The sequence below is a fragment of the Drosophila ficusphila genome, unplaced genomic scaffold (assembly GCF_018152265.1).
Source record: "Drosophila ficusphila isolate 14025-0441.05 unplaced genomic scaffold, ASM1815226v1 contig_47, whole genome shotgun sequence".
Taxonomy (NCBI): domain Eukaryota; kingdom Metazoa; phylum Arthropoda; class Insecta; order Diptera; family Drosophilidae; genus Drosophila; species Drosophila ficusphila.
In genome coordinates this window covers 527,349-543,355 of record NW_025064388.1, presented here as the reverse complement: position 1 = coordinate 543,355, position 16,007 = coordinate 527,349, and the positions used below count along the sequence as shown (strand labels likewise).

Sequence of the window (16,007 nt, the reverse complement as noted above, 5' to 3'; positions counted from 1 at the left end):
GATGCTAATTTATGCGATGTTGCGTGTATGTCACTCAAATATTTCAGGCACCGGATAGCAATAAAAGGTGCTGACGCAGTGCCGTATGTAACCGTGTTCAATTGATATATTTGTAATTGATCTTTCGGGTTTTCTCTCCAGAGGATTAATTGAAAACATCTCTGGGTCTCGTCAATTTCCACTTGACGGTACATCTTAGTGATGTCTGCAGTAATTGCGTAAGGATTCAATCGAAAACGAAGCAAAGTTGCGTAGAGAGATGGTTGTATCGTTGGACCAACCATAAGCGTGTCATTGAGCGACATTTGTGATGACGTTTCGCTTGACGCATCGAAAACGACTCGCAACTTTGTTGAAGAGCTTTGCGGTCTGAGCACACACTGGTATGGGATGAAATAATGTGGCTCACTCGGGACTGTGTTACTGATTGCACTCATATGACCAAGTGAAATGTATTCTTTCATTAAAGAAATATACATGTCTCGGACCTCCGCTTGTTTTTCCATTCGCCTCTCCAGGCCAAGAAATCGCCTCTTAGCTGTCTCAAAGGACGAGCCAAGACAAGTCGGACTAGATTTAAACAGCAATTTAACACTTAGCCTGCTCGAAGGTAATCTGTTCACAGATTCAGTGAACGATTGCTCGCAAAGAAGCTTTGGAGCTTGCTCCAACTCCCAGAACTTTTTAACCATTGAGTCTAACGACGATTCACCAGTTGTACTTAATAACGACGTTAAGCAAGCATTTGCATCTGGTGGGGCTTTACAACGACCAGACACGATCCAAGCAAAAACTGTTTCACGTAAAGTTAAAGTTATTTAAACACGTAGGAATAAATTTACGCCAACACTGCTTTTCACATGGCCAACAATATGTCAGGTTGTCAAAATCAGGTTGCCGAGAAAATCAATGCTGCCATCAGAAAATGAAACAAAAAATATAATTTAAGCAGAAGTTTATTAAAAACAAAAATTGACCCGGACGAAAATCAAGACGATGCCCAAAATCACTATTCCATGCGGACAAAGTCGCGGGAACAGCTAGTATGGAATATATTGAATAAAAAAAGATAACATCATTGTTTTTTTTTTCATACAAGCAACTTCATAAAAATCTGACGAATGTATTATATAGCTGTCATATTAACAATCGCCGAAAAAATAAAAAAATTAGCAACCGAGGCAAACGTAAATAATTTTTAGATAAAAACATACATTTCTGGAGAAGTCACATTTTTTCGAGGGTTTTTTTTTTTCGTGGAGCAGACCTTTTTTCGAGAAATATAAATATTCTGGAGAGGCCACAGTTTTTTGATCAACACAGTTAATTTCTGAAGAACACCATATTTCTGGAGGAACCCATATATATTTTTGAAGAAATTATAACCTTTTCGGAGAGGAACAGCGTTTGGAGGAACATTTTTGAAGAACCACGGCATCTAAGCAAAAGTCGACCCTCTAGGACTCCAGATCTCCGGTGAGTCCGTTCCGTGTCGGGGTGCCTCCGATAGTGGCCAACTTATGCGCGAACGGCTGGTACCACAAGGTTCGCCAGCCAGTCTCTATACGCCTCCGAGTTCCTTGTGGTGCAATACTCTGGTGGGCTGAGCCCACCCCCCACTTCCTGAAATTGAGAAAAATCAATTAATAAAATGTATAGTTTTTAAGAATTTAAATACCTTGTATTGTTAAGTCTATTGTGCGTTCGTCCAAAGATTCACCCTTGACCGACGGTTGCTAAAATAAAAGGGTCGCGATTAATTAGGATGAAGGAATAGTGTGTGTAAATCTCCCATACCTTTCGGCGTCCCTTCTTTTCCCTTGGAGCTCCTCAGGATTAGGTGACCTAAATTTAAGCCGCGTTAACAAGAGAGTTCTGCCGATACAAGGGTGGCAGAACATTTCGGTGAGTGTCCATTTCTTAGTTCTTGAATTTATCTTTGACCGCTAAATACTTATACGGCGGTTGAGAGTTAATTCTAGGGCCTAATGAACAAATAGATTTTACTTGAATTAATTGGAAGCGAAATGTTATATATTCATGAACCTGAAGTATTAAAGACCAGTTTATAACGATGAGTGAGTAGACCTTTTTCTGTGGGGGAGATGGAGTTAAGTTAGTCGCCTGGAGTGACTTGTTGACCCATTATGGGGGATGCGGGGATTATACTTACCTAGTATCCTAGGTTGGGTGGGTACGCAGTGGCCAAGAACACCGATGGCCACCAAAGATTCAAATTTTCCGCCGCCTTGTATTTCAATGTTTACGTTTTTGCTTTGTTTACATTTTGTTAGTGATCGCAGAGAGTTTAGTGTTGTGAGACGACCGTAATCGATGTTAGTATTTTATGTTGTCGGACTGCGGGCATTGGGGAGAACTTGGCTCAGATGAGATCGCTGAGCTAGCGGCACTGCCCACCTAAGAAAGCAGTTCGTAACATAGTGGCGCCCAATTATATAAAAATAAATATATACATGGTCGAGGCGACAACGTCTCCGAGGAGTTGACTTAGTTGGCCAGTCTTTCGGAACGGTGGCTTGCAAGGAAGTTGCAATTGCATCGGGATGGGGGACTGACGAACTAAGGAGAAGCTTAGGAGAACGAGAGGCTTGTCCGGAATTATCCTGGCCAATTGCTCTCGGTCTCCGGTAAAAATATTAAGCTGTGATACATAAACAAATAGTCTCATTTTTTTTGTCGTTTTTTTTTTTGTCACATTAATTTATTTATTTATATATTTTTTTTTGTCAGTGTGAATTCGAGGTTGGATTCCTGGGTTTTCTTCCTCCTGTGGCTTTCCAATTTCCTGTCGGTTAGCTAACTTAATTGGTACTCGTGGCCCGTGGTACCACACGCGATGCACGAGTCCCTCGATTTGCGATGGAAACCGCAGTTGAGGAGGAAGACCAACAGCAGTCCAGGAGCAGCCGATGTCTTTAACTGGCGGCTATCACTTAAAGTGATAGCTAGACCAGTTGATGAGCGGCTGCGAGAGGGTCGGAAATTTCGAGGATTTTTGGGCAATGCGTAGTATTAAAGGGTCGGAAGTCCACCGGCGACGAGTGATTCCATCTCCCCACAGTATTAGCTAAAATAAAAGAATAGAAACAATTAGTTTATCTGGTGGCTCGAAGAGTTAAATATTTAGTGCACTTTTTTTTTTTGGTATTTATGGTTATTTATTTCAGGTTATTTATTCGGTCGTTTCATGATTTATTTATTAATTTATTGTTATTTATTGCATTATTTATTTTGTCATTATTTATTTATTTCGTTATTTGTTTATTTATTTATTTATATTCTTAATATTAATTTTTGTCGCGGTGATATCTCTGTTTATTTATATATTCCTTTTGTGGTATTAGTATAGGAAGTATTTATTTTTTTTTTTTGTAAGTGATGCCCAAGGATAGGTATTTTGGGAGTAGGCACGACCACCAGTTGAGGTCGATGGGTCCTCCTGGAGAAGAGGATGACGCGCTTTGGTCTACTGATGTAGAGGGTGCTGCAGGGGGAGAGCGCTGGAGGGTTGCCGAGGACGCCAGTGGAGCAATTTCGGAAACGGATCCGGGATGTTGATCCCGCTATACAGAAGGATTCCCGGAAACACTTGAATTTTGCCGACTTGGGTCTGGTCGCAGAGCAACTCCTCGAGCTGGGCGACGAGAACTCGGCGAAATCACGGCTCGGTTTGGAGGAGAAGTCCGCGACAAACTTGGCGGTAGCACAGGCGGCAGAGACCTATCAGAAGGCGCAGGAGGCCGGAGTCAGCCAGTCATTGAGGGAGGAAATCCGAAGCGGTTTCCTCGAGATGATGAAGCTCCTCAACGATGTGATCAGGCCAGAAAATCCTCTGCCTCTTCCGGCGACACAGCAGCAAGTGGATCGGCAGCAACAACCAGCAGCAGCAGAAGCGTCAGCGCAGCAGAAGCAGGGTGCCATCCCGAAAGCAGACCGTGTCGTCCGCCTCCACTGGTTCCGCCAAAGCCACAGCGAAGAGCAGAGACAACGTCGGAGTGGACCAGCAGCAGTCCGGATTATCCGCTGGAGATCGAGCAGCACAGGCGGCAGGACAGCCATGGGCGAGGCTAGCGCGTCGAGGACCACAGGGCCGGAGTGTATCCTGACGAGCATCGGATGCCCACGTTGGCGTGTGGGCACTGGGTGCAGCAGCCGTTATCCAAAGGTGGATCGGTGTAACGTCTCGTTCGGTGGAGACGACGAGAGGAATTCGGTGGAGGATTTCGTTTTCCGAATTGAATTCCTGCAGCGATAGCACCAGTGTCCATGGCAAGAGGTTCTGCGACATTTCCACGTTTTCCTCACCGGCCGAACCAAGGAGTGGTATTGGGTCCATGTGCGACAATCCAGAGTCGACAGTTGGCTGCAGCTGCGCCGAGCCCTTATCGATCGATTTAGAGGGCACCAGACCGAGCATGACCGGATGCACGAGCTCCTGCAGCGGGAGCAGCAGCCGGGAGAGACGGTGGAGGACTTCATCCACTGTATGCACAGCTCGCCTCACGCCTAAAAAAACCAATGCCGGAGCGGCAGTTGGTGAAGGTGATTAAAAAAGGCTTAAGGGATGGCGTTGCGCGCTTTGTTTACGCGATGGAAATATTTACCGTGGACGAATTGCGGCAGGAGTGCATAGAGGTGGAACGCAGTTTCGGTCGCCGAGGACACACCTCGTACCACCCACCATTGCGTCATCCGCCAGGGGATAGACCCCGAGTGGCCGAAGCTTGCGTACCGGAGCCTCTGGAGGATGCATACGCCTTCGACGTGGATGAATTGCGTGGACGACCTCGAAATCCATTCCGGACGGGTTGCTGAAACTGCGGTGCCGCTGATCACGGATTCCGTGATTGCGAGTCCGTGGATCGCAAGCTGTTTTGCTACAGATGTGGCCGACCAGACACAGTCTTGCCAAAGTGTCCCGACTGCGCGGCAGACTGAGCGATCCGAAGGCAGGAGGGAATCGTCCAGAGAGGAATCCTGCGAAGTAGTGACTAAGGAGAACAAATTAGTTAGCCCACCTAGTAGCTTTAAGATCGACTTAAGATACTTACCAGCTGAGGAGAGGCTGCGTCGCTATCTGGAATCTCGAAACCGAATTTTCGCAGAGCACCAGCTGAGTGGCATGCGAATGGTTTCTCGCAAAGTCCAGAAGCCGAGAAAACGTTTCAAGATCCGGAGAACCCGACGACGAAAAGTGGTGGCGGCAGTAAAACGCGTTGACTCACGCGATCCTCGACCTTTCGCAGACGTCAAGGTTTTTGGCCAGCCAATCAACGGCTTGCTGGACACGGGTGCCAGTGTCAGCTTGCTAGGCAAAGGTTGCAGAGGTCGTGTAGAGGCGTTGGGCGTGGCTGTCCAGCCCTATTTGTCGAAGGTGACGACGGCTGCTGGAGAAGATTGGTCTATTATTGGACGAGTTGAGCTGCCTGTGGAGTACAAAAGGATGAGCAAGGTGATAACATTTTATCTCTGCCCATACCTAGAACAGGAAGCGTACTTTGGAGTTGATTTTTGGCGAACGTTTGGTCTTGCTCCAGCAGTCGTAGGAGTGCCCGTACCCAGCGGTGGAAAGAAAGCGGAGGAAATCCATGCCAGGCAGATGGAGCACTACGCCGAACACGAAGACGAGGACGAGACGAGGGAGGATCCCGAGTCATGAAGCCTTTCTGTGGAGGAGAAGGAGGCTTTAGAGAAAGTCAAAGGGGAGTTTCTTACCTTCGAGCGAGACGGTCTTGGCACTACCAGCCTGGAGCGACACTCCATCGAATTGGTTGAAGGAGCCCGAGTGTTCAAGGACCGGCCCTATCCGATGTCTCCAGCGAAGCAGAAAGTGGTCGAGAACGAGATCGACAAGATGCTCGAGCTGGGAGTCATTGAGGAGAGTAAGAGCCCCTGGAGTAATCGCACGACGGTAGTGTCGAAGCCCGGGAGGGATCGATTTTGTCTAGATGCCAGGAAGCTCAATGCCTTGACAGTGAAGGACGCCTATCATCGATGGCATCCTTTCGCGAATTGACCAGACCCATTACATCTCCAGCGTAGATCTAAAGTTCGCTTTTTGGCAGATCGAGCTCGATGACCGCAGCAAGGAGAACACCGCATTTACAGTCCCAGGCAGGCCGTTGTATCATTTCCGAATGATGCCTTTCGGATTGTGCAACGCAGCGCAACGTCTGGTGCGGCTGATGAACAGGGTGATTCCAGTGGAGCTGAGAACCAACGTTTTCGTTTATCTCGACGATCTGCTCATCCTGGCTCCAGATTTTCAGACGCATTTGGAATACTTGGGTCGCGTAGCAAGGAGTCTGAAATCGGCGGGATTGACAATTGGGCTGAAGAAGTCTAAGTTCTGCTTTAAATCATTGACTTACCTTGGTTTCGTAGTTGAAGGTGGAACGCTGCGAATGGACCCTGGACGTGTTTCCGCGATCCAGAAGATTCCTTACCCAACGTCCATGAAGGACGTGCGAGCTTTCCTTGGCACAGCGGGATGGTATCGTCGCTTCGTCAGCAATTTCGCTACGCTAGCGGCTCCTCTTACCGAGTCCTTGAAGAAGTCGGGAAACCTCAAGTTTTCTTTAAGTCCCAGCGCCAAGCAGGCGTTTAACGACCTGAAGTTGGCCCTGACGATTGCGCCAGTCCTGGTTCACGCGGATTTTAAGAAACATTTCTATATCCAATGCGATAACTCCCACGTCGGAGTAGGCGCAGTGCTGTTTCAGCGGAACCAGGACGGGGCAGAACAGGCCCGGCCAAAATGAACAGACACCAGGTCAACTACACGGTGACGGAAAAGGAGTGCCTAGCAGCCATCCTAGCCATTCAGGTCGTATATCGCAAGTCTGAAATGGCTGATAACAATGAGGGATCTATCCGGACGGCTTGCCAGATGGTCTCTGCAACTTCAGGGCTACATTGAGCATCGCAAGGGCAGTGAGAACGTGGTTGCCGATACGCTGTCCCGATGCGTTGAAGAAGTCCGGATAGATCCTACAGAGTTGTTGGGTTTCGAGACCACGGAGTTTGCTGCGGAGGATTACGTGGAGTTAGTTCGGGAAGTGGAGACGAACCAAAAGGACTTACCTGATCTAAAGGTCGCGGATGGATTTGTTTTCAAGCTCATGAAAGCCCCGAGTCTGGATGAGGAACTGGACGGATCTGAGTGGAAGCTGTGGATCCCACAAAGCTTGACGCACAGCTTGATAGAGCGTGCCCATTCAGATCCCAAGGCAGGCCATGGTGGAATGAGCAAGACGTTAGATCTTCTGAGACGCCAATTCTATTGGCCGGGTATGACCATCCAGGTGCGTGAATTCGTCCGCGGTTGTACCGTGTGTAAGGAGGCAAAGGCACCGAACTACAGGATGCAGGTTGGGATCGGGCAGATGGTAGAGACGGAAAGACCATTCCAGAAACTCTACATCGACTTCCTGGGGAAGTATCCGAGGTCCAAAAATGGTCACGCCTGGATCTTCATCGTGGTAGACCATTTTTCCAAGTATATCTTCCTCAAAACCATGCGAACAGCGACAGTGCCGAATGTAATCGATTTCCTAGTGAACGAAATTTTTTATAAATTTGGGGTACCGGAAACGTCCATTCGGACAATGGAAAACAATTCACCTCGAAGGCATTCGAAGAGCTGATGGATGGTTTTGGCATTCACCACATCCGGACTCCGGTATACTCACCCCAGAGTAACGCAGCGGAGAGAGTAAATCGAAACGTGCTAGCTGCGATTCGGAGCTACCTGGAGGAGAACCATCATGAGTGGGACGTGCACCTGCCGGAGATCGAAATGGCCATCCGGAACTCTGTCCACTGGACTACGGAAGAGGCACCGTTTTTCACTGTTTTTGGACATCACATGTTTCTCAACGGCGCCTGTTACAAACTCGCCAGAAGACTTAGGTCTTTGTGTGACCATGAGATGGCCGGGATGCAGGCCAAAGACAAGTTGCAGGTAATTCGTGATAAAGTGCAGAAGCAGCTTGCAGACGCGTATGAGGCAAGCCATCAACGCTACGACAAACGATCCCGCACGCTAATCGCCAAGCCTGGTCAGGAAGTCTTCCGCAGGAACTTCGTCTTGAGCGACTTTGGCAAGGCGTTCAACGCAAAGTTCGCCCGAAAATTCCTGAAGGCGAGGGTGGTCAAATCCGTTGGCGGTAACGCCTATTTGCTGGAAGATCTGCAGGGGGTGTACCATGCCAAGGACATCCGGCTGTGATCTACAACGGGTACACAAAGTACATATACAAACGCATGAAAACCAAACATCAATACTTCCCGTCAAGCGTGGGCCCCGCGTAGGGCGCCGTACGAACTGCTCGAAACACCAGAGTACGCGTATTCCTGGCCTCCTCCAAAGCTACCAAGCATTTCGTCGTTCCGCAAAACCTCGTTGTAGCACCTCTCGAAATCCTTGGTTGATGTTGCAGTTGGAGTCGGTTCCAGGAGGACGTTATCGATATTTTAGAACAGGCAGTGATGGTTAGGGCAGCGCCCCTTTTGGGCCATAAACAAGTTATTCATGTAGAATGTAAAATCGCAATCCCGACTTAGGGATTCTCTTAGGGTGTCCATTGACCCATCTTAGAGAGAGGCTGGGGATGGCGGGAGAGAGAGAGTTGGAGTTTTTTTTGTGTAATTTTTCTTTTGGAAATTTAAATGTTTATTTTGTTTAGGGAAACCGGGGTCCCACAATAAAGGGCCCCGGGATTTTTTTTTGGCGAGGAATACATTTCAGGAGAATTCACATTTTTTCGAGGGTTATTTTTCGTCAAAGAAAATATAACCTTTTTGTGGAGCAGACCTTTTTTCGAGAAATATAAATATTCTGGAGAGGCCACAGTTTTTTGATCAACACAGTTAATTTCTGAAGAACACCATATTTCTGGAGGAACCCATATATATTTTTGAAGAAATTATAACCTTTTCGGAGAGGAACAGCGTTTGGAGGAACATTTTTGAAGAACCACGGCATCTAAGCATAAGTCGACCCTCTAGGACTCCAGATCTCCGGTGAGTCCGTTCCGTGTCGGGGTGCCTCCGATAGTGGCCAACTTATGCGCGAACGGCTGGTACCACGAGGTTCGCCAGCCAGTCTCTATACGCCTCCAAGTTTCTTTGTTGTGCAATACTCTGGTGGGCTGAGCTCACCCCCCACTTCCTGAAATTGAGAAAAATCAATTAATAAAATGTATAGTTTTTAAGAATTTAAATACCTTGTATTGTTAAGTCTATTGTGCGTTCGTCCAAAGATTCACCCTTGACCGACGGTTGCTAAAATAAAAGGGTCGCGATTAATTAGGATGAAGGAATAGTGTGTGTAAATCTCCCATACCTTTCGGCGTCCCTTCTTTTCCCTTGGAGCTTCTCAGGATTAGGTGACCTAAATTTAAGCCGCGTTAACAAGAGAGTTCTGCCGATACAAGGGTGGCAGAACATTTCGGTGAGTGTCCATTTCTTAGTTCTTGAATTTATCTTTGACCGCTAAATACTTATACGGCGGTTGAGAGTTAATTCTAAGGCCTAATGAACAAATAGATTTTACTTGAATTAATTGGAAGCGAAATGTTATATATTCATGAACTTACCTGAAGTATTAAAGACCAGTTTATAACGATGAGTGAGTAGACCTTTTTCTGTGGGGAAGATGGAGTTAAGTTAGTCGCCTGGAGTGACTTGTTGACCCATTATGGGGGATGCGGGGATTATACTTACCTAGCATCCTAGGTTGGGTGGGTACGCAGTGGCCAAGAACACCGATGGCCACCAAAGATTCAAATTTTCCGCCGCCTTGTATTTCAATGTTTACGTTTTTGCTTTGTTTACATTTTGTTAGTGATCGCAGAGAGTTTAGCGTTGTGAGACGACCGTAATCGATGTTAGTATTTTATGTTGTCGGACTGCGGGCATTGGGGAGAACTTGGCCCAGATGAGATCGCTGAGCTAGCGGCACTTCCCACCCAAGAAAGCAGTTCGTAACAATAGTTTTATTTCATAAATCTGGAAATCTAAACGGTCTGAGCTTATATTTTTGTTTGAAACCAATGTGAAAAACAAAGTTATAGAGGGCGAACGAGAATACGCACGGTAAATTAACGGGACATCGGTAGACCTAGGACCCGATCAAGGAAGTTGGTTGAAGACGGAGAACTAGACCAACAAAGGCGATATAAGGAGGACACACGCTGAGAAAAAGACAGTTAAAAGAAATTTATACGAGTAAGCAGTAAAGTCAAACCAAATGCCCGGTGCCAGATGGCTAAAGATTGCAAAGTCTGGACCCTGAACGACGGAGGCATGTCTACAAGGCTGAAATCTGGAAACATGCTAGGTTTGGTGTTGGGGAAGTGTGACGAGTTTAAGTACGAAGAAGAAGTCTTGGTGTGTAGCAAAATTAATTTCTCTGAACTAAAGCAAGAAAAAAAAAGAGAAATTTGCACAAGCTGAAGCCTCAGCTATAGGAACGAAATATTAAACCTAGAATACTTCCATTTTTTATGAGTCCATAATACCTTCCAAAACTTGTATAGTAAGGCTTTAGATAACCAGCATGTAAAATAGGTTTTTTTTACTTCGGGATATATACAGTGAAGTTATTGTATTTATTGGAAAGGTTCTTATGAGTTAGATCCCCAATCTTAAACTGACTTTACAAAATGCATTATTCTTATAACTATGGCTTCTACCGGTGACAGCGACGCGGGCAGCAAAAGTGGACTTTGATTTGTAAACACCTTTTTAGTCTTTTTCTTTTAAAAATTCAAATTCACGTCTTGTTCGCTTCTCTGTTCTTTATTAAGTGACCTTATTCTCGATCACTCTTCTTATACATCGATTACTCTTCTTATACTATTCTTATATCTATCGATATTTGCCATACTTAGTATTTAAAATAATACAATGTTTACATTCGGCTAACCTGACTATAAGATCGACCTCGATCTACAATAGTAATGCTATAGTATAGTTTACAGCGTTTGTCCAATGTTTCAATCTGGCAGGTTCTAATAAACTCTTAAATGGTAATTGTGTTAATTGACAATCATCGACATCAACAATTTCATAACGGTCATTAGCAAATACTCTATTTACTTTATACGGGCCACGATACTTAGGTGCAAATTTCTTATTTATTCCAGGTGTTGTATCAATATTACGTATAGCTACGAAATCTCCAACTTTATATTCTAATGGGGCTTTATGTTTCTTTTTATAATACTGTTCATTCTTATATTGTGACTGCAGGATATTCTTATTAGCATCTGAACGAATTGTACCTAGATCTTGCTGCTCTAAATTAAACTTTTCCTCGATATATTCTGTCAATTCATCTACTATGGGGCCCTTTTGTGGGACACCAAATAATAACATACTGGGAGATTTTTGAGTGCTACTATGAATAGAGTTATTAATTGCGAATTCTACTTTGCTTAATAATTTATACCAATCTGCTTGCTCTATTGGCTCAGATAATTTACCTAACATAGGAGTTAAAATTCTGTTCACCCTTTCCACTTGCCCATTGGCCTGAGGTGCACCTGTGGCCACCTTAATATGCTCTATGTCACGCTCTTAAAGGATTGTTGAAAATTCTAGAGAGTTAAAACAAGATCCTCGGTCCGAAATAATTCGTTTAGGGCGGCTATAAAATTTAAAATACCTGCTAAGTGAATCCTTGGCTTCCCGAGAACTAGTGCTGTTTACTGGGAATAATTTAACAAATTTTGTAAATGAGTCAATGACTACAAGAAGGTGTTTTCTTTTTGATTGTATGTTTGGCAAAGGTCCTAAATGATCTATATGTAAACTATGGAAGGGTATACATGGTTTTGGAATACTAAGCAGTGTGCGATTATGAATAGTCTTCGGTACTGAGTGTAATATACATGGTAAACAATTTCTTATAAAATTTGTTACTTTGCTTTTCATAGCTGGGAACCAATAGTTTTTCTTTAAATCATTCATACATTTTTCAGCAGCTAGGTGACCTAATTTTTCATGTGATAATCTAATTATTTGTTCTTCCATGCATTTTGGGACATACAGACATAAAGATTCATCACTGTTATTTTTATAAATAACGCCATCTAGTAATTCAAACGAAGTACAATTTCCTTCTTCTACGGCTGTTCGTATTTTAACTATCTCAGGGTCACGCATCTGCTCAGTTTACAGTATCAGGTCAACATCCCTAGGAGTTGCTCCTACCACCCCCACTACTTTAATCAACTCTAATATGGATTTTTCTCGAAATTCTAATTTACTTGATAGTTTTCCAATTCCAATGACCATCTCGCTATCTTAGGGTTTATGGCTTTCCTGCTCAATGTCTGCACTAACGAATTGCAATCTGTCACAATCTTAAAATGCCTATGCTCCAAATAGACTCTAAATCGACGTAGTGCATTAATAATCGCTAGGGTTTCCAATTCGAAGCTATGATACCTAGCTTCAGCTGCATTAGTTTTCCCCGAATAGAATAATACTGGATGCATCTTGCCATCATCTTGTCTCTGCATGAGAACGGCACCAAAGCCATGTGAGCTTGCATCTGTATGCAGTTCAGTCTCACGTTTAGGATTAAAGATGGCCAATACTGGTGGATTTGATAAAATGGTCTTTAACAAGTTAAACGCTCTTAATTGTTCTTCATTTAAGGGGAATGGACCACCTCCGTAAGAGGTTTCCCTATTTTTGCAAAGGATAACACAAAACGCATAAAATATGAGAAAAATCCTAAGCATGAATGAAGGGTGTTCAAGTTTTGTGGTATAGGGAAATTTTTTAATGCATCAAGGTGCGCTTCACTAGGTGTTATCCCACTACGGTTGACTTTATAGCCAAGGAATTCACATTCAGGTTTTAAAAAGTTGCATTTTTTTTAGGTTAATCTCTAAATTGTTTTCACTAATACGATTTAATAACTTCTTCAAGATCTCTAAATGTTCCTCTACGGTTTTAGTTGCTATCACTATGTCATCCATATACACTACTATAAGCTTGTTCGGAATAAAGTCCATTAATACTTCTGTAATAAATCTTTGAAAAATGGCTGATCCGTTTTTTAAACCAAATGGCATTTTTAAATACTCATATTGTCCCTGAGGAGTTACAAATGAGGTATACGGAATACTTTGTGAATCTACACCTATCTGGTGGAAACCACTCTTGAAATCTATTATTGAGAAACATATCTTGCCTTCCAGGTATTCTAAACAATCTTCAATCAACGGTAATGGGAAATTATCTTTAACTATTCGCTTATTCAATCCTCTATAATCTACGCACATTCTAGTCTCGCCCGATTTCTTTTTAACCAAAACTATGGGAGACGCATAAGGAGATTTACTATTCCTAATTATATTTTTCTCAAGAAGATCATCAATTATTTCCGCTACTTTCTCTTTTTCATAATATGACAGACGCCTGGGTGAACAATGGAATGGTGTTGTATCTGTAACCCTAATGGTCATCTGGTAAATAGGTACTTTCTTATAATCGACATTTTTGCTTAAATAATGTGTTTTTACTACTTTCCTACATTTTTCTTTGGCTATTTTTCCGAATTCATACCCTATGCTAATTAACTCGTCTACATTTTCTTCCGTATATGCTAAGTATTTACTAAAAAATTTTCTAATTCTAGTTGATTATTTTGGATATTTCTTTGGTTTACTTCTTGATTATTCTGATTACTTAAATTACTATCCTTATTATAATTGGTTATATGTTTACTGGTGAAAAGAGATGCACAAAATGAGTTATTATTGTAATTATTTTTTATTTTATTTGAAAATTTATATTCAGCATTTATTCGTTTTTTATGTATTAATTGGACGTCCATGATTTTTAATGAATCTCGGCCCAATAGAGTTGGCAGTGGTAATAATGTATCTTCTACAACTAAAACTAAAAATGCAATTTTATAAGCTTTATCATGAAAATATATACAGCATATAATTTCTCCAAAAATTAATATTTGTTGCCCACCTATACCGTGGTATTTGCTTCTATGCGATTTAAATTTAACATTATTTGGAATTAATGATTTTTGAATAAAGCTGACTGGACTTCCTGTGTCAAACAAACTTAAAACAGTAATACATCTCTCTTCACCCTCAAAAAGTCATAACTTAACAGACTGAACAGCCGCTAGGTCCTCGGTGTCCTCCAGTTCGTCATCTTGCACGGCAGCTACCGTAGTAACAGCTCTCTTCTTTGGGCAGTCCTGATACTTGTGGTCCTGGCTATAGCAGTTGAAACAGGCGCCTTCCGGTCTTTTTGGGCGTCTGCACTCGTTCATCAAATGCCCCATTTTTCTGCAATTGAAGCACCGCGCTGCCATAGGTCCTTGCTGAGGGATTGCCGTATTGGTCATCTTCACTTTGCTGGTGTCGGAGTCCCGACGGGTTATAAGCTGATCTGGAGTCTTTATTTTATCGTAGATGGTGATCTTTTTACGCAATTCGTCCAAGGACTCGCAAAAGGCTAAGGCAGTAGCAGCTCCGGTCTTGTCTTGAAGCCCACTCACAATTGCGCGAATGACGTCAGAGTCTGCCAAAATTGCTTGCTTGGAGATACCACACATAGCGATGTAATACTGGATTGCGCTTTCATTTGGAGATTTATTTTTAGCTTCCAATTGTTTGATTACGTCCCACGCCGTCATTTTCTTTTCGAAGACCGTTAGCAGCTCCTGCGCAGGGCAGTCCATGTCATCGGGTTAATATGGATCATCTGTTGTATTGGGTAGCCATCGTCTCCTGAAAAGCAATTCACCAAGGCTTCAACATCTTTGATATCGATGTCATCACTTTTACTTGCTCTTTTTGATCCTCCTTCCAGCAGCTGCACTTCCGCTTCAAGCTCGGCAACACGCTTGCGAGCTATATATAGGTTCTCCAATTTTTTTAAGTGTTGAATTTCCAACTGCACACACTCTGCTTCTCGCGAAAATCCTTGCATCTGCTTGTTCCGAAGGCCATTCTCGGTAATTTCATCATCTTTATAAAGTTCGCCGGAACTTTGCGCCAGACTGTCGCCCGATGCCACACTATATTCATCTCTCTCTTCCTCACGGACATCCTCGTTGGCGCCGGTTTCAGAAATGGCATTCTCAAGAATTACGTTCTTTACTTCATCACTTTCCACGGGTGCACTCTCGCCGTCGCCGGTCACAATTATTAAACTATCAGTTTTCATCGTATTATTAAGCTCCACAAGGTCTTTCTCTATGTTTGTCGCTACGGATTTTTCATTCATTATAATTTTTACAGCGCTGCGCAGCCGTCCGATCGTTGCGTCTTCGCCGAAACACACGCCGTTTTTCTTCAAAATGTTAATCAATTCAGGCTTAGATTTCTTCAGGATATCACTATATTTCATTGCAGTTCCTCTTCACTATCTTTCTTGGGCTATACCCCATACCTGATTTTGTAAACACCTTTTTAGTCTTTTTCTTTTAAAAATTCAAATTCACGTCTTGTTCGCTTCTCTGTTCTTTATTAAGTGACCTTATTCTCGATCACTCTTCTTATACATCGATTACTCTTCTTATACTATTCTTATATCTATCGATATTTGCCATACTTAGTATTTAAAATAATACAATGTTTACAGATTAGAGAATTTTTATTGGTCAAAAATGTGGCCTGATGAAATAGTTTCTAGGCTGCATCTTTTGTTTAATTAATTTGGATTGGCCAAAGCTTTTATGCTGACGAATGGGTTCTCAGGCTGGACCCTTTGTTTAGGGTTCTGAATATTGTTTATGTCTGCTGTCGTCGATAAAGGCGTTTGAAGTGTTTACAATTCAGGTGGCGCCGATCGAAGGCGTGGGAAATATTTATGTCTGACGAATTAAATGTTTATGTCGGGATTGATTTGAATAACTGCAATAGTAGGCTCTGGACTTATGTTATTGACAATTGGGTATATGGGTATATCTGGGTATACAGGTTGTATGTTGGGTTTGG

General features: G+C 43.3%; 2 protein-coding genes and 1 long non-coding RNA gene across 3 annotated transcripts; all 3 read right to left on the bottom strand.

Annotated features, from left to right (window-relative positions):
* Window positions 1-3,329: 3,329 nt before the first annotated feature.
* On the bottom strand, window positions 3,330-5,281 carry LOC108086877. Its single transcript, XM_017183940.2, has 3 exons — window positions 5,073-5,281; window positions 4,626-5,012; window positions 3,330-4,527 (listed from the first exon to the last, which is right to left on the bottom strand). Exons 2-3 carry the CDS (start codon window positions 4,711-4,713, stop codon window positions 3,917-3,919), a joined length of 699 nt encoding a protein of 232 aa, XP_017039429.1. The 5' UTR covers window positions 4,714-5,012; window positions 5,073-5,281; the 3' UTR covers window positions 3,330-3,916.
* Window positions 5,282-9,422: 4,141 nt separating this feature from the next.
* LOC108086878 lies at window positions 9,423-10,000 on the bottom strand. The gene is made up of 3 exons (XR_006245617.1): window positions 9,748-10,000; window positions 9,621-9,668; window positions 9,423-9,555 (listed from the first exon to the last, which is right to left on the bottom strand). It is a non-coding gene; the product is annotated as an uncharacterized LOC108086878 (long non-coding RNA).
* An 808-nt stretch (window positions 10,001-10,808) lies between these two features.
* On the bottom strand, window positions 10,809-15,492 carry LOC122320279. Its single transcript, XM_043208439.1, has 2 exons — window positions 15,460-15,492; window positions 10,809-15,360 (listed from the first exon to the last, which is right to left on the bottom strand). The coding sequence occupies exon 2, from the start codon at window positions 15,292-15,294 to the stop codon at window positions 14,719-14,721; it is 576 nt and encodes a 191-aa protein (XP_043064374.1). The 5' UTR covers window positions 15,295-15,360; window positions 15,460-15,492; the 3' UTR covers window positions 10,809-14,718.
* Between the last annotated feature and the right edge of the window lie 515 nt (window positions 15,493-16,007).

Coding starts and splice junctions, on each gene's coding strand:
- LOC108086877 (XM_017183940.2), bottom strand. CDS start 4,713: ATGACGCAATGGTGGGTGGTACGAGGTGTGTCCTCGGCGACCGAAACT. Junction 4,528..4,625: donor CCTGCCGCAATTCGTCCACG/GTAAATATTTCC, acceptor TGGTTTTTTTAG/GCGTGAGGCGAGCTGTGCAT.
- LOC122320279 (XM_043208439.1), bottom strand. CDS start 15,294: ATGAATGAAAAATCCGTAGCGACAAACATAGAGAAAGACCTTGTGGAG.